The sequence below is a fragment of the Fringilla coelebs genome (assembly GCF_963513975.1).
Source record: "Fringilla coelebs genome assembly, chromosome: 1".
Lineage (NCBI taxonomy): Eukaryota > Metazoa > Chordata > Aves > Passeriformes > Fringillidae > Fringilla > Fringilla coelebs.
This window is the reverse complement of record NC_140028.1, coordinates 119344728-119362677: the sequence shown is the minus strand read 5'-3', so window position 1 is coordinate 119362677 and position 17950 is coordinate 119344728. Positions and strand designations below refer to the sequence as shown.

General features: G+C 35.6%; 1 protein-coding gene across 3 annotated transcripts in view; it reads left to right on the top strand.

The window, feature by feature from the left end:
• TAX1BP1 (Tax1 binding protein 1) overlaps positions 1-17950 on the top strand; it is a 55390-nt gene that overhangs the window by 23387 nt on the left and 14053 nt on the right. The window contains exons 6-11 of one of the 3 annotated variants that reach the window (XM_084208457.1): positions 8935-9083; positions 9218-9308; positions 10522-10707; positions 13867-14094; positions 15399-15545; positions 16713-16806. In XM_084208457.1, the coding sequence (XP_084064583.1) occupies positions 8935-9083; positions 9218-9308; positions 10522-10707; positions 13867-14094; positions 15399-15545; positions 16713-16806 (895 nt within the window). The remainder of the gene's footprint in view (positions 1-8934; positions 9084-9217; positions 9309-10521; positions 10708-13866; positions 14095-15398; positions 15546-16712; positions 16807-17950) is intronic. The other 2 variants (XM_084208458.1, XM_084208459.1) reach the window with 2 other exon arrangements.

Below are 17950 nucleotides of genomic sequence, written 5' to 3'. Positions count from 1 at the left end.
AGATCACAGGATTATGTAATATATGTTTGCTGGGAATGCATACAGTGCGCTAATGGACTGATTTAAAGATTCCTGAGAAGCCCTGACACAGCACTCAGCTGGATTTCAGTACCTAGGTTTTATTTTTCTTGTGACTTGTTTAAAAAAATAAAGCATCAGCCAAACCCAAAAATGCAAACAAAACAACCCCACAAAATACCCCCATTCCAGCTAACCACTAAGACAGCTTACAAAACAGCTCCTGACCACAGCCCCCAGACAATCTAGTGCTCTTTGTGTGATGTGAGTAGTTGTTGCTGGCAATAAACCTAAGCAATGTATTAATTTGGATATTTTTATATTAGAGTACAGGGGGGTAATCTTAGAAGTGATAAGTAATCAGAATGTATTTGTATTTTCTGTAACAGCAGAATCTTCACAGGTGCTTAGTGTGGGCCACATTGTTTTGGCTTGGCTTATACATTTTTTGCCTTTGTGTGGTGGTTTTAACTAAGTACTATGGGGGCTTTTAATTTTCTTATTTTGTTTCTAGTTCTCTTTTTTCATATGCATATGAATTTTTAGTTATGCTCTACAAACTTTTAATACACAAAATAGGTTGTAAGTGGAACAGATGAATTTAAAATCTGTATTTTAAAAAATCTTTAACTTAGGCAAAGGTTTAACTTCTTGGAATTCTACTTAAAAAAATCTTCCAATATACTTTAGAGTGTATTAGACTAATGAACAACAATTAATAAAACAGAATAGGCTATATGAGAAAATATAATTATTGTATATACTGGATGTCACTACCATTGCAGTTTAAGGGAGCTGTAATTGATAGCAATGTATTTCTGTTAAAAGTAAAGGTAAGTTTCATTGAACCCATGTACAATCTCTTAACAGCATTCTTTTTTTGTTTGTTTGTTTTTGCAAGTACTTCCATCAGGAAATACACAGTATATTCCTGCTTGTGCAAAAAACTCTAAAAAAATCTACAGTAGTACAAAAAACTGTGTTTAAAAAGCAGTAATTTTATGTGTCAAGGAAATGGATGTGTCTGTACAGGCACATGTATTTGATCCTAATTGAGTACAGAGCTCTTTATGCTCCCATTGTATTGGCAACTAAAATTTGCTTATTACATTTGTATTGTGATAAGGGGGCCCTGGAGTTTTGAACCCCTAAATGCATAATATTTGCCAATGCGCCCAATTTCTGAAAATCTTTCTTAGTTTCTTCAGAGGAAATTATTTGGGTATCTTACCTCATGTGTTTTGTCTTTTGATCAAATCCATCATTCAGCTATGTTATATTTTTGTAATTGAATTGAGCAGAATGTGGAAGGTGTGGTTAGGGGTTGTAGTACCTAAGTTACTTTACTTTGGTGCAGGATGGGAAAGCTCCAAGTTCCTAATTTGAAAATGTTTCCTTAAAAAACAGTTCTATTAAAATCCAAATTTTTATTCATATTTATTCATATGCCTTTAGATGATTTTCTTCTTTGTGGTGTTGATTTTTATCAGTACTTGTTTTCAGAAATAGCTCAGAAGTAGTTTGGATCATTGAGAAATGCTTCTGTAGAAGGATTGTTTTCTTAAAATAGGATAGTTGTAGACATGACAGTGCCACAGCTAATCCCAATTAGTGCTTCCCTCCTACTCCTGATTAAATGACCTCTCTTCACACCTAGTTACTCTTAGAGAATTTTGGGCAGTGGAACTGGTGTCTTCTCTGTCTGCTTTTTGCTGAGTTGGGGTATTTTATAAGTGATTGGGGAAAATATTAGGAAGAGATAAGCTTAAAGTAGGTCAGTCTTTTAAGAACATGGCTTTTAAGAGTCTATGCAAGTGTAATACAATCAGTGCTCCATGAAGCTTGACTATTGGGATCTATGTATGCTTTCAGGTATTGAAAAGATTCCCATTTTTTGAGTTTTAAAAATAGGAGAGTTCCTGTGTTTGTGGCACTTGAAATTAATGGCTACAGCAGACTACAGACTCATTTGCTTAGATGCCCTTTCTGTTCAGGAGATAAACAGTTTTGTGTCACCTTCTTAAAAGGCAGCCATGTCATTTCCTACCAAAGGTAGGAGGAATAAACACCTTCAGACCTAAAGTCATAATGTGCTATTAGAGTTCCTGAAACAGGTCTTCTTGTAACACATTATTGCACTCTTGTACCTAAAGGCTTTTGCTTTTTTTAGATTTGGTTAATTTTTTTTAGTGCTTTATCACATTAATAAAAAGAAATTCTTATTCAACACATGAATGATTCTGCAGATAGTATTTTTTCTTGTTACCACTGTCACAGGAAAAAAAAATATTTGCAAGACACACAACTGCATTAGTCAGTGTTTGCACTCACAGGGAACATTCTGTCCAGCCCCACTTTTTTAGTGTGTACTTATGGTTTATTACCACTAAGTTGTGTTAATAACCTCACCCTGCCAAAAAGATATTGTAAGATGAGTGAAAAATTCAGTCTCTATTTCTTTTAGGTTGATCTTTTTCCTCTTATCCAAGGCCTGCTTAATGCAGTATGTAGTTCTTCTGACAGAATCAGTTTGGAGAGGGTATAAGTGGCCTTTCCTTTTTCCTGCCCCCAAGCATGAAAATTTCCTGCCCTCCTTGTTTAGCCTTTTGAAAAGGGCTTGCCGTAGGCTTGCTGTATTTTCAGTTAGAGGAAAGCATACTATTCCTTTGCAGCAGTTTTCATGTCAGTTAAACCATTCCTACTTTTTTTTTCCCCAGATGACATTAAAATAGTTCTTACTGAGTGTGAAGATTAAACTTAATCTGTTACTACTCTTTGTGGGAATTCAGAGTAAATGTGAAATTACTGGAAATGTTTCAGAAATGTCACATCTTTTTCTCACAACCTTCTGTTAGTGTTTCAGAGTTACTTTGTTTTTACTAGGGTGATGTTCCCCGGTAGCGTACTTTTATTTCGGAGCATGCTATATATACGACTTGCAACTCTAGCAATATAACACTGTTAAAATAATGATGTAGTTACACACTGATTATTTTGCTTAAGAAGATGACACATTATAGATTACAGAACTGCTTCAGTTGTATTTAATATTTCAATTTTTCCTTTGGTTGACTTTCATAAACTGGTTCATAATCAGTGTGTTGAATAACATTATTATGCTGCTTTCATCTGTATATATTTTGCTTTTTAAAAATTGAAGGTAACAAACTTTAAAAAAAATTGAACAAAAGCTTAATATGTTTTTATTTAGAAAATGATAATATAAATATTTCTAATCTTCATCTTAGACATTAGGAATATAAAATGTGTATAGCTTTGTACATAATAAGAATCCTTTTTGGTCTTTGTGTTCCCAGTTTTGTGCATGCTTAAACCGTGTGTAAGGTCTGTGGCAGCAGTGCACTTGCCTACTGTTTTAAGATTCAGTCTTACTGTGCTGAAGAAGAGAAGCATGTAGTAGTCTTTGTGTGTCTTTCATTGGTCATTGCTTTGACACTCTGCAGCCATTCAATTTTGTGAACACTGGTTTTGTGCTTTTGTAGAGAGCAGAGCTTGCAAAAGATGCTTTTGCAGTCATTGGTCTCCCTCTAGTGGGAAGAGGGCACTTCTAAACTGATTTCTTTAATGTGGCTGGCGACAAGTCTTATTCCTCTGGCAGTAGTTTCTATGTTTAGCTTGAGTCAGAAGCAATGGATTTGAAGACTGCCTGTTCATCCTTTGATCTTGTGAACATTTGAATAGTGTTTCTTTTATGATGCTGGCATAAATTGACACAGAAATGAATTTACTGACTTGATAAACTTGTTCTTTCATGCTTTTTGTAAATTTAGTTTACCATTTAACTTTTTAAAAGTGGGCTTATTCATCTATATGATGAGGAATTTTAATAAGGCATCCATGTAAATTCGCATTCTGCTGACAGGCTCTACCTGCACAGTAGGTTTATTTATTAGAGAATTTTATTAAAATATCAGGGATTCATTTAAGCTGGCTTTTGATGCCATTTTATAAGGAGAGTTTCTCTGCTTAGATAGTGAAAAAATACTGTTGTACAATGTGATAATGTCAGCAGTATGAGTAAGCGGTGCAAGTGCCCCGTTCAGCCTGGGTGCATAGAAGTAAGTGAAACAATTGTTTTTTCAGTGTCTCTTTAGAACAGGCTCTGTTCGTACTGTTCATGTGTGCTGCATTTGTGAACATCTGATGGTCAGGAAGATGCATTGTTTTAGGGGGAAAAACCTCCAAAAATTAAGTAACAACAGACTGTCCAAAAGGCAAACTGCCCCCCAGCCCAAAAAGCAAACCTCCCCCCAGTTTTGTTTAATTTTAGAAACAAAAAGCAAACCTCCCCCCGTTTCATTTAATTTTAGACACAAATTAAACACTCTGAATTTGCTCAGGTTGGTACCAGCAATTACAGCACCCTTGGGTACTATAAACATCATGTGAAGAGAAAACCTTGTTTCATGGTTTTTTTCACTGTTCTGTGTATGAATATTTCTTAAACTGGGCAATTGAAAATTATTTCACTGCAAAATTAAATAGTAACTTGAGATATTCTACAATTCAAATTTTGTATTCATGGAAACGACTTTGCAAATCAATAGCTTATAGTGAAATTATAGCATGTTTTAAGAAATTTACATTTTGACATGTAAATACATGCTGCAAAATCATAGTGTGTGTAAATGCTTCAGCTGCCTCCTGCAAAAACTTGCATGTTTGTAATCTTCATGATAGTAATTGAGTGACTGATGTAATTTATATGAACTCTTACAGACTTAGAACTTAGTTTTTGTAGTTTTGATCACTTTTACGATGTTAGTTAAAGTACTAACACTGTGACATCTTAGATTTTCTAAACAGACTGACTGCAGTGCTTTTTAGAGCAGTATTTCTATTACAAGTCATAGTCACAAGGGTAAAAGCTTAATGTCATTGACTTTATTTGGAGTTGGTTTGCTCTTTTACTTTACTGAATACTTCAATTTTTTTTAGAAGGAAAAAATACTACTTGAGGTTTCCTTTCAGAACTTTCATGTTATGGGCAGGCTTGGATTTTGCACTGGCTGCCCTGGTGCTATATTGTGTTCATAATTTATACTCAGAGGTCCTTAAACAGAGTATGATGTCAGACAAGTGTTTTTCGTGATTCTCTTGGAGCTGCTGTGATGTTAGTGGGATAAAGAAAAGGCTCCTGCAGATAATTGATCTAAGCCCCCTAAATTCTCTGTAGGATATCAAGTATAATGGTTCCTCTGATGCTGAATTGCATCCAGATAAATCAATCCAGCTGAAAGGTGGTGCTGCTTTATTTTTTGGTGTTTGTTTGCTTTTTTTAAATTTTGGTTTTTAAATTTATTGCCTTGTATTTAGTGATTTGACCTCTTCAGTGTGCGCTGCATAGCTCATTTTTAACTTCTCACCCTTCTTCATTACAGTGTAGGCATTCTCTTAAAGGTGAAAAAAGGGGCTGCAGATACTAGCCATTAATCAAAGGTGAATGTTTTAGGTGTGGGATGGTTTTGAAAAGGTTGGTATGGTGTTCTGCCTGTTATAGAAAGGGAAGATGAAACATAAAAAGCTATGCTGACCATTGCTATGCTGCGAGGTGTCACGCCTGGAAATAGTATTGGATTGTATTTACCAAGCATTTTATTCTATCTGCTGGATCTCTCTCTACTTTCAGTATGTTTGAAAAATGTCTTGTATGTGCTAATCATAGGAAGGGATGTCTGTACCATTCCATTAACCAGACTGTGCTCAGCAATGTTTTACTGCCATTGCAAAAATCCACTAGAAGTAAGAAATAAGTAGAGAAAGCATGTTGTTCTACATTATTGAATGTGGGGATTTTTGCCACGGTTTTCTCTTATAAAAATGAGAATCGAGAAACATCATGGCTGCTCCATTCTCAAATGAAAGGTTATTAGTCCTTTTGCAGTGGAAATTTATTTGTTTTAAACCTGTTTCAAGGATGACTCCAGACATGATCTTTGCATATCCTTTAGGTAGAGCTTATAATAGCTTTATGAGGACAGTGTAACATGGAATTACTATAAAATTATTTTTAAAATAATCAGGCTTAAATCTTCTGCCATTTTAGAACAGCAGTAAAGATTTTGGAACCCCCATATTTCTTCTTGTTCCCTATCTGAAGGTACATCAAGATTTTTAAAGTGGAATTTTGATTCTAGGGAAATTTACCTTACAGCTCATTGACTTTTTGTTGTTTCATTTTACTAATGAGACTCCTAGTAGTTACAGGAATTTTTGTTTTGATAACTTCTTTTGCAGCAGTAAAGCTGATTTAAGTAATTTTTGGTTGCTTACTCTTGACCCTTGTGGTGCAATTTGCTTCCCACTTCCACCCTTATGGCTGTTGTAACTCTAGGGAAGGAGATGGGGGAGCTGCATTTGTAACTGGATTAAAAATAACATTAAAATTGTTGAGTATTTTTAAACCAGTTCATTAAAATGATTCATGCTCTTGCTGTGCTTTTTTTATTCCTCTGTTAAGAAGGTGGAAGAAAATACATAATATTGGTAGATGTACTGGATAAGATAAATGAATTAAAGCAATGATTACAGAAAGTAATTATCTTTTTTGTAAGAGGGGTTATACATTTATTTGATGTGTTTATTATATTCTTCTCCTTTAGACTCCTTCTAAACACAGTTGACTTTACCTGTAAAATAGTCTAAGAGCACTCATTTTAAATTTTACAGGCTCTGAAACCACTGTAACCAGTGTATGGGACTAGGGATTGCTACATCTAAATTGAATTACTAAGAATTCTGTAAAATAACAAGTCGTCTCTAAAAATTAATCCTTTTTTTTTCTTTAAAAACTGTAGGGCTTTAGTTGTATCTAAACAAGTTTATTAGGTGAGAATCTGTTAAGTATGGAACTTTTACATTTTAGTACCATGTCCCTTTAGAATAACTAGCAAAGCAGCATCAATTGTAATGCTGTTTGTGGAGAGAATTTTTTTCAGGCTATTAATTCCTTTTAATATATGTTACCTTTGGCAGCCTGTTTGAACTGTTTGTACAGTTTGTATATATAATGTATCAGATTAAATTCTTTTGAAGGCACTTGGGTTACAACAGTTACAGTTATACCAAAGTGGTGTTTAGAGAAAACACAGATATGCATTGAAATAGACTTTTTACTATACTAGGCTTTCAAAACAGGGGCAAGTAATTAGTCTCCACTGCACTAGGGGAGGACAAGCAATTATAGAGTGTGTTGTTGCTGTTGGTTATATAGCAAGTTTTACTTGGAATACTGACTTTAATTAAAATATCCTGCCCTTGTTACACCACTTATTTGTATTTTTGGTTGCAAGAAACTGATAGCTCTTAAAAAATAAAGACTTATGAAAGTTATGGGTTATCTTCTCCAATGCTGTTTTTTTAAAAAAAGATGGCACATTCATGATCCCTTGAAATTCTTTTTTATATTAAGACATTCATTTATATTAAGCCATTCAGAGTTCAAATGGTAGTAATATATTAGTCCTTTTCTTTTATGTAGAATATATAACAAAAATAAAAATCTACATGCTGCTTTAGTGTGTAGAGTGAGTCATCAGATACATTTGCCACTCCTCAATTCAATACTGCCTTCCCCCCCCCCCCAAAAATCATAATGCTCAAACTTCTGGTTAGTTGCTTGTAAAAGTGAGGCTTAATTATACTTGTGAACAGTGTATCTTGACAATTAATGACTAAACCCAGTCCTCATTATATTTTATTGTACTTAAAACATTGTTTGTTAGGTTGGAATTTGGTCAGTAGGGGTTCTTTGTAAAGTCTGGCTGATGTGTTTCTCTTGATGTTACAGTACAGTCTTGTTATTTCAGGACATTGAGCTTTGTTTAAAAGTGAATAGATGAAGTGGTCCTTTAATCTTCCAAATCTAGAGCAGAAAGACATCTTGTACCTTAGTAGCTACACAAACACTCCTAAGTCATGCTATAGTTAGGTATGTTGGTCAGTCTGTCTTGACCTTGTTTTATACTTTGATTCATGTCACTGTCATGGTTGATAATAAGCTGAGCTTTATCATACTTTAGTATCAGAAAAAGGTGGCATATATCTCAGTATGTGTGATTTACTTTAGTGTTACTTTTTTTTTCCCAACAAAATAGTTGTATTAAAAATGCCCCATTTTCAGGCTTTAAGATAAATTGACTTTAAATGACTGTTTTGCTGCAGTGGAGATGGCACTCAGCTGTCCATTGCCTTAGAACAATATGGACATTACTGTAATTAGATAACAAATGCAATACTTAACAGTGGCTTTCCATCTTGTATTTGTCAGTTTTGTGACAAAGGAATCTGTTTTGAGTATTGTCATTATCCTCTGTCTCACCTTCCATAAATCCTACAATGGTTACATGAGCTTCCTTGAGCTATGTGAGATGTTCTGTATATTCTAGCTAGGAGAATGTCATGTAGTAACCAGCTCTAAATCAGAATTTTATTTTGTTTTGTTTCTCCTTTTGCTTGCAATTGTGTTTACTGAGGTTTGCTACTGTGGTGTAACTGTCTGGAAAAATGCAAGGTCTCTTTTTAAGTAAAAGCAAGTACAAAGAGAAATAAAATTCTTTGTTTTCTAAGCTAGACAGTCAGCAGTTTGTTGCCTAAAGGAAATAGGCAAAAGATAGGAAATAATGTGTTTATTCTGTACTCTGAAGTATTTGGTAGGCTCTGAATAACTGAATACTTGTGCCCAAAAAACACTCCTCATTGACCCCTTATTAGTATATGAACTATGCATAGCAATATTCAATATATATTTATTTAGGTATACTTGAAATGGGCTAGTTATACATTTTAAGGAAGAGAAGAAATCTAATGGCCGTATTTTGGCATTAATTCAGATAGAATGTTTTACTTCTGAAGAATGACATTCTTTAATGGCATCTATTTGCATTTTTTAAAAAGGAAAATATTCAAGCATCAGAAGATCTTAAAAGGGAAAATAATGACTTGAAGAAGAAGCATGATGAGGCTGCTTCAAAAGTTCTCCAGCTTGAAGAAGATATCATGACTGTTACTCAGAAAGCCATTGCAAAAGAAACTGAGTTAGACAGGTACTTAGTCTTTTGTTCCTTACCTCCCTTATTTTACTTCTTTTTCCCCAAAGGTGTTTTTTTAAACAATATTTATTATATGCATGGATTTTCTGTATTAATAGTTCTGTACCATTAATTCTTCAATGTTTTAGTCTGAAGGACAAACTGAAGAAAGTGATGCTTGAGAAGGAGCAACTTGAATGTGTGTTAAAGACGGAAAAGGATGAAAAAGAACTTTATAAGGTAACTTTATTACATGTACCTGTATACACTGGAATGAAGTGGTTTGAAATAAAGGTAATAATGTTTTATGGAGAAGTCTAATAAATTGAATTTGTTAAGGAAAAAAGGAAATGGGTAACTTCTGTGAACATATCTTTAAGATACTTATAGATGTTCTCGTATAAAAATGAATGAGGAAAACAGCATCTGAATTCAACCATGTTATAAAAAGGTCTCTAAGAAGGAGAATGAATCACCAATTTATTAAAGCTCAGACTCAGTAACAAAAAATAATAGATTCTAGTGAGAAAATTCTTTAGTTTTACAGTGCATCACCCAGTAACTTTACTGGGTGATGCACTTTAACACACTTTTTCATAACTAAAATACTTCTTAGTAATTTAAATTCTCTCTCCAGACTTTGTTTTCTAAATCCCTCTTCTTGAGCCTTGTATATAACACTGAGAAGCTTTAGTAGATTCTCTATTGCATTGTTTTTTACTGGCATGCCCTATTTCTTTTGCTGGTATTGAGAGACACCCATATATAGAATAAAATACCCTGCCACCCTCCCTCCCCCCAAAGCAGAAAAAACATCATATGCTAAAATAATGAAATCCATAGGTTATGTGAAACTGATCAAGTGTATTTAAAACATTATTTCTGTTCCTAGATTATAAAATCTCAAAGCATCTTTTACAAGCATGGAATCCTTTTGTAAATAACACAGATCTTCTGGTCTGAGTGGAACACTACACTTGAGTGTAGGAGCTATTTTGCATTATTGTAGGCAGAGTTGTTAGAAGTAGTTTGCTGTCGTTGAAAATTAATATTCCTGATGGAGACCTGTTTGCTTAGATGACTGTGGGCAGTTACTACTAGAAGTTTAAATTCTCTTTAGTTTTCTTCAAGTCATTTCTCTTTTGCTTGTCCTTAGTTGTCCAGCATTTGGGAAGAGAGGAGTGACTCCTGAATAACTTAATGTGATGTGGAGAGAAATTAGGGCTTTAACTTCTAGCTGTAGAGTGCAGCTGTGAGGTGACCGTGCTGAAATAATTCTAGCCAGAAAGTTTGGGCTAGAGGGCAGTGATAATATCAAATATTTAATTTTTCTCTTTACCAGTTCTAATCTGCCTCAAATTAGAATAGATTAGAATTTAGTGAGCACATAAATAGATAGGTGAACAGTAGTTCTAACGTGGAAAAAGTTTGACATGTTTTAGCATCATTGCAGATACACTTGAAGAATACAGAAATAGAAAACACCAAACTAGTAAAAGAAATCCAGACGTTTAAGAATTTGGATGCAAACAAAGAAAACATGATATCGTATTTTAAAGAGGAGGTTGGCAGATTACAGCTATTAATAGCTGAAAAAGAAAATATGAAGAAAGCTATTTTGCACTCTTCATCAGACAAGGTAAGCAGTACTCAATATAATTGGCCTGATTTGAATAAACATATCTAATGTGGTATGTGCTTGAAAAAAGAAAGAAAGAAGCTGAAGAAATCACCAGGGTATTGCTAAGAGGCATGAGGATTATGATGCAGAAGATGGTGAAAAGACAGATCTGTTCTAGTTTTGCACTTTTTGAGCTTGTTGAGGTCTCACATGATGAACTGAGATTACCTGTGCGTGGAAAGGTAATTTTTGACTTCAGTAAAAGTGGTGTACTCCTGCATTGCTTTTGTCTTCATGAAAAATGAAAGGAGGTTGAGGGAAAAGTTTGTAATGTAGCTGTGTTGAGACTGTAGAGGGTGATGGAGAAGAAAAGAGGAGACATGGAATGATTGCTGAAGGACTTGTTAGATGAATGTGCTGTTGAGCTACAACGCTGAGAACTCTGCAGTGACAGTAGGGTTTTGAAGGAAGAGGTGCCTTAGTATGCCCTGTGGCAGGACTGTGGTTAGCAAGCAGTGTGATGTAACAGGAGAGTGAAATTGCTGAAGAACTGATATTTATGCTGTCCGTGGTCCACGTGGGGTTACTTCAGACTGACGTCTTGTTGGATGCTATGGATGCCTATACTGGGTTTGTGTAGCTTTTGGTTGGGTTGTGACTTCTGTGAGGAGTGGCTTCTGTGAGAAGCTGCTAGAAGCTTCCCCTGAGAGCCAGTACCAGCCAATGCCTGACAGAGCCAATGGACCCATCCCTGGCCAAGGCTGAGCCTGCAGGTGATGGTGGTAGCACCTCTGGGATAACAGATTAAAGAAGGCTGTGGGATGAGGGGGAAGCTGTGTGAGAGAAATTGCAGCTGAAGAGAAGAGTGAAAACATGAGAGACAGAACTCTGCAGACATCAGGGTCAGTGAAGGAGGGCAAAAGGTTCGAGGTGTTGGGCAGCCCATGGTGAAGACCCTGGTGAGACAGGCTGCATCCTGCATCTTGTCAGGACCCCATGCTGGAGAAGGTGGATGTGCCTGAAGAAAGCTGGGACTCTGCACTGGAGAGGTTTGCTGGTAGGACCTGTGACCCCACAGCACAGGGGATCTGTGCTGGAGCTGTCTGTTCCGGGAGGACTGCACCCCATGGATGGTATCCTACACTGGAACAGTTCATGCAGAACTGCAGCCTGTGGGAAGGATATGTGTCAAAGTTTGTAGAGGAGTGTCTCCCATGGGACGGGACCCTACACTGGGGCAGAGGAAGAGGGTGAGGAGTCCTCCCCCTGAGGAGGAAGGAGCCGCAAAGACAATGTGTGATGAATTGACTGCAGCCTCCCTTCCCCATCCTGGCTGTGCTGCTGGAAGAGAGGAGATAGAGAATTTGGGAGTGAAGTTGAACTTGAAAAGAGGAGTTGGGGTCTGAGTGTGTTAAGATTTGGTTTAATTTCTCATCATCTTATTCTGATTTGACTGGTAATAAATTAGATTAATTTTCCCCCCAAGTTGAGTCTGTTTTTGCCCATGTCAGTAATTGCTAAGTGATTTCTCCATGTCCTCATCACAACCCACAAGCCTTTTGTTGTATTCTCCCCCTTATCCAACTGAGGAGGAGAATTGTGGAGTGGCTTTGGTGGGCAGCTGGCATCTAGCCAGGCTAAACCCACAACTGAATAACCATTAGGTGTTTTTTCCTGATGTACATCATCCTCCATTTCATCCAAAAGGAATGCAGTTTCTGCACCCTGAGATTGTTCTCTGATCTACAGCGTGATAGGCAGTAATGAAATTTACTGGGAGTTTTGCTTTACAAATGTACTCTTGATCCAAATTAGAGAGTCAGTTTAGACGTAGCCTTTGAGGCCAGCATGGAAAAGTCAGATTATACAGGCATCTTTCTGGTGTGTCTTGCGGTCTTTTCACCGCAAAGCAACTTGGATCTCAAAAGACTAGAAATTGTTTTAAAGTAATATGAGTTATGAATATAATATTGAAGTGGAAAAGTAGTGCTGTTGAGAATGGACATAGAGTTTTAAAAGGGCATACTGTCTAGCTTTAGGTTACATCTTATTCTAGTCACTTTCTTGCTTTTTTGTTTCTGAATGTGTTAAATTGCTACTGTGTTTTATTTTGAAGGGAGTGAATATGTGTCAGTACTGAAGCAATCAAACATTTATGTCATTTATTAATCTTAAATTGCTTTTGGGGTTTCTGGTGGGATCATTAATATTTTTATCTCAAATGGTGAAACTGCAGATACTTACTGAAATATGTTACCATTGTATTGTCTGCTGTAAAAATAGCTAGGAGACAGGACTCCAGGGCATTTACTTGTCTATCTATCTTCATAAATGGTTACAAAATGTATTAGTATTCCTCTAGACTTAAGTGATATTAAAAAAATTTAACAAATAATGGACTAGAGATAGCTGAATTTATGTCTGGACTCAATAATAAGATGATTATGCCATCAGGAAGCCTAGAGGCGGTGACTACTTTATATAGTAGCTTCTTTCTTTAAAAAAAAAAATTATATTTTGTAATCCTGGCCTTCTTGGAGGAGTGAGAGGCTGGTAGTTCAGCTTGGTCAGTTGGCTCTTGGGTTGCCCTGTGTGCTTAGTGCTACATGCTGCAGCTTGCTCTTCATTACTATTTGTTCTCTCTTCCTGCTGGAGAGCTTGTTGTGCAAGATCTTGGGAAATGGAGCTGTGAGAAAAACATCCCAAAGCTGTTTTACAGTGTTTTTCATCAACCAATTGTAGGCACTGTAAAACTTCTTGCTCTGTTGATACTTTCAGTGTGTTTCTGTGGGATGAAATTTGCTTTTGATGCTGGGGTCCTACAGTGATAAGAGCAGAGATTTGGAAAACAGCCTTTTTTTGGTCATACATTTAAAACTGAAGCTGAAATTCCAATAAAAATCCAGAATTGAAGCTTCTATTTCTAGTGAAAGTGTTTCACTACAAAATAAAGTTTGCCTTTATTTCACAGTGAAATAAATTTGCACGTCATTGCTGGCAGAGAAGACAAGTGGGGAAAGTAGTACTTGTGTACTGACTCCTTGATTTAGTAGTTTTGCTGAAGCCACCAGGAAAATGTTGCTTTTTCTTTCAGATGTTTCTAATCCCTATAAAAACCTTTGTTCAAGCTTTGAATTAAGAAATTATGAATTCTCTTCCATCTCTTCTCTTTCCTAGGACGAGGCAAGTATTTTGAAAGAGCAGCTTCGGAAAGCTGAAGATCAGATTCAGGCTAGCAAACAAGAAGCTGTTCTCATGTCGAAAGAGCTGAGTGATGCAGTAAATGTGCGGGACAAGACGATGGCAGATCTTCACAGTGCACGGCTGGAAAATGAAAAATTCAAAAAGCAACTTGCTGAAGCTTTAGCTGAACTCATAAAAATCACAACTTTGAAAAATGAGCAGGTAAATTTTTAGTATTGAAGTTTATCTGTATTTATAAAATCTTTACTGGGAATAAAATAGGTTTCTGGATGATTAGTGCAAATAATTACCAAATTTTCTTTCAGCATTCAATATACTACCTTAAATCAAGTGCATGTTAGCTGATTTGGAAGTTTGGTCAGAAAGGTTTCCGCTTTTATTCACATCGGCTTCTCCCCACATTATTTTCACAGAATAATGTAGTATCTATGTTATTTTGAATCCTCTCCCTGTCTTAATTCTGCTAAGTGAACCATAGTAGCATTATATTCATTCAAATAAATAAGAAAATATATTGGTAGATACTTGGGTTGTTTTATAATGTCCTTTTGTCATTGATAGATTCTGTCTGAATTCTTATAAGTCCTTCCAAAATTTGTAATCAAAGTCAATTTACTTTAAGTACTTATAAGTATAAAAAATATTAATGTAATGGAAACTGTCTTGACCTTAGTCTTGGATGAAAGTATAGTGAGCTAATATATGTTTCATCATTTTGATTAAAGTTAGCTTTATCAAGGGTCTTCAGTGACTGCAACTGTATTGCATTTATTTGCTACTAGGATTACTGTAATGGTGTAACTGTTAGAAGAAAATATATTGAGCTGAACACAATTGAAATAGTACTGTAATATTACAACACTCAAAAGAGCTGTTATATTTAAAATATCAAAGAATTGCATATTTTTTCCCTAAGAGTTTCAGTTGTGTTTTGAAATGTGCTTTGAAATGTATCATGAAAGAAGTAGCAAGTCATCTGAATGCCTCAAATTAGCAGAAAGTATCTGAGCATGGCCTGTGTCTGGTTGCTGGATGTGTTTTGTGTAGCTTGTGTATCGGTGTAGTGGCTCAATGGAACCACTCCCAGGTGAAACCTAGTGAGTGCGAGGGAATAGTTACGGACTGTGCACTTCTGCTATGTGGCTATACTTGTCTGTAGGATAGCTGGAACACCCCCTGGAAGGTGTTCAGACTTCTCCTATAAATTCAGACTTTAGATGCACATTAATGAACCCATAAAATAAGAATCTTCTTTACCTGTCTCTTGTATTATACCAGTGCCTGTGTGCGTCCCTCAGTTGTGTCCTGCTTGGAATGAAGTTCAGCTCATATTCTGCTTCTCTCTGTGCTCTACTGCTTGTGCTATTCCTTTCTTTCCCACAAAGAAAGCAGGAGCTTCAGTACTTATATGGAGCATTATGCTTTTTTAATTGAAAAAAGACTTTTTAGGAAATAGTGGTATTTGAACAAAAGGGACAACAGTTTCTGTTTGTTTTTTCTTTAAGGAAGCTTCAAACGCAGTGGAACAGGAACTGCGCAGAGAAGTTGAAGATCTGAAGCTTCGTCTACAAATGGCTGCTGACCATTACAAAGAGAAATTCAAAGAATGTCAAAAACTTCAAAAACAAGTAAACAAGTTTACAGAACAGGCAGTAAGTAGAATGGGATAAATTGCACTTGCTCTTTTGGTAACATTTCAAAAACAATTTAATTTCCTTCTGTGAAAAATAATGCTTTAAAAAAGGATTAAAATGTGTGGTAATCAATTACTCTTTACCATTTCCTTTCACAAACCTGCTTGAAAATACTTCTGTGATTCTCTTGTCCAAACCAAGCATAGAATTTATAGTAGCTGGTGTAGAAGCCTAGTAGAGTTTGGATGAACCTATAAGCATTACATAGTTCAAGGAAGAACTGAAGCTGGGAAAATCCATAATTACTACCTCTGTCCAGTACCACCACAAAAAAGCCCAACAAAAAAAAACCCAAGCCCAAAAGTGGGGAAATAGAGAACTTGAAGTAGGGTTTAAACGCCAAGTCTCCACAACACAATATGGAGTTATATTCCATATGTATTTTGTAATCTTAGCACTCTTCCAAGTTCTGTTTCATAAATAAATGAATCTTTTGAATGATGATATAAGTCTTAGGCCACCTAGTAATTGTCAGCCAATTTCAGATTTGAGGGCAGAGTTCTTCAGAATTTTGTAAAAATTAGAGTTGGAGAGGAGCTCAAACAGGGAAAAGGCCTATGTACAATGGCGAGATGCACAAATATGAATTCTTAAGAAAACCAGTATTAAGTATTTCTCTTATCCACAGAACATTGCATAAAAATCTCATCTTCTCATCCAGAAGGTCAGTGGTGAATAAGAACATCTATGGCTTTTCCTTAAAAAGCTTCCTTATCTTTGGCAATGTTGTACATCTTACAGCAAGCACCAGATTTTATTGCTTTCGCTCCAGAAGTCCAGCAGACATTTCTGATACAGACTCAATTTTTCTAATGGAGTATTAGATTTAAGTTAATGAATTAAAGTGTAACTGATTCTCTAGAAAGCGTGATTTTTCTAATAATTTGCTTAGAAATTACTCTTTCTAGGGAAAAAGACCTTCATCAAGTAAGATGATAAAAATCATAGTCTGAAGCAATTTCAGTCTTAGTAGAATTAAATGTTTTTGTATATTTATTATTACCCACTGTTTAAATGAATGGTTTTGTCTAATTTTGGAGCAAATGATGCATTTTGCAAGATACTTTACTTTGTGCTTTGGCTTTCATTTAATCAAGTACCAAAACAAAATTTCTTTTCACAAAGAAAACTGCAGGGCATCAACAGAAACTGACAGATGCATCTAACATTGAGACAGCTACTGCCATCCTTACAGACAAAAAGTTGTCTGCATCTCCAGGTATCAACAGCTTAAATTTTGTCTGCCTTTATAAGCCTGAAAGTGTTGTCTATGTTAAGTAGTCACTAATAGTATTTGTAGTATAAAGTAGGTGGACTTGTTCAGCTTAATTAAAACATTAATTAGAGATGTAAAGACTGAGCTGAATATTTTGTCTCTTACCAAGTGGTAACAATCATAAATAAGTTCATGTATCAGTTTTGTTGCTATTTTTTAATGTCAGTAGAACTGAACTCTTGAATTTCTGCTTCATGGTTAACAGATAAGCTAAGAAACAGTTTATGAAAAAAAAAGATCTTACTCAAATTTTCAATATGCGTATAATACGACAGTAATTTTTGCAGTCATGTTATTATCATTATCCACTATAACATTCTGCTGTAAAATCAATCTGCTGAAAAGTTCTGATTATGTTATGGCAAGGTCAAGTCTACTGACTATTTTAGTGAATTATAGGTGTAGTGGTTTATTAGAAAATGTTTATAATTATTATGAACTATTAAGCTATTGCAAAAATAATATTCTAAAACTTCAATATGTAATAGGTTAAAACTAAAGAAGAAATCTTTCGGTATGAGGCTGGTGAGGCATTGGAACTGGCCTCCCAAAGGAGTTATGAATGCCCCATCCCCTGGGGTTTTTAAGGCCAGGGTGGATGGGGTTCTGAGCAGCCTGGTGTAGCGGAGGGTGTCCCTGCCCATGGCAGGGGGATTGGAGCTAGAGGATCTTTAAGGTCTTTTCCAGCCCCAACCATTCTGTGATTTTATCATTCAGTTTAAATTGATAAGTGCCAAAAAATGCTGATTAGCTTTTTCTGTGTTATTTTATAACTGACACATTCTTGCTGTCTTGTAAAGACCAAAGCTTGTAATTTCTATTAGTCTCCTCCTGTCTAAGGTAAATTTAGGCATTTCTTAAAACATAGAATCTCAACAAGCTCAGTGTTAGTGTTTGATGAAGTAGTTTGCTGGATACTTCCATGTTTTTATGTAAGAATAGAGTATTTAAAATGATAGCATACATATTTTGGTACTTACTTTGTTTTCTTTCTTGGGAAAGTACTACATATGTGTGTATTTATGTTGATCTTCTCTTGGTGTGAGAGAACTGAATACAGATGTGCCAGTACGGTTGCTGATAGTAC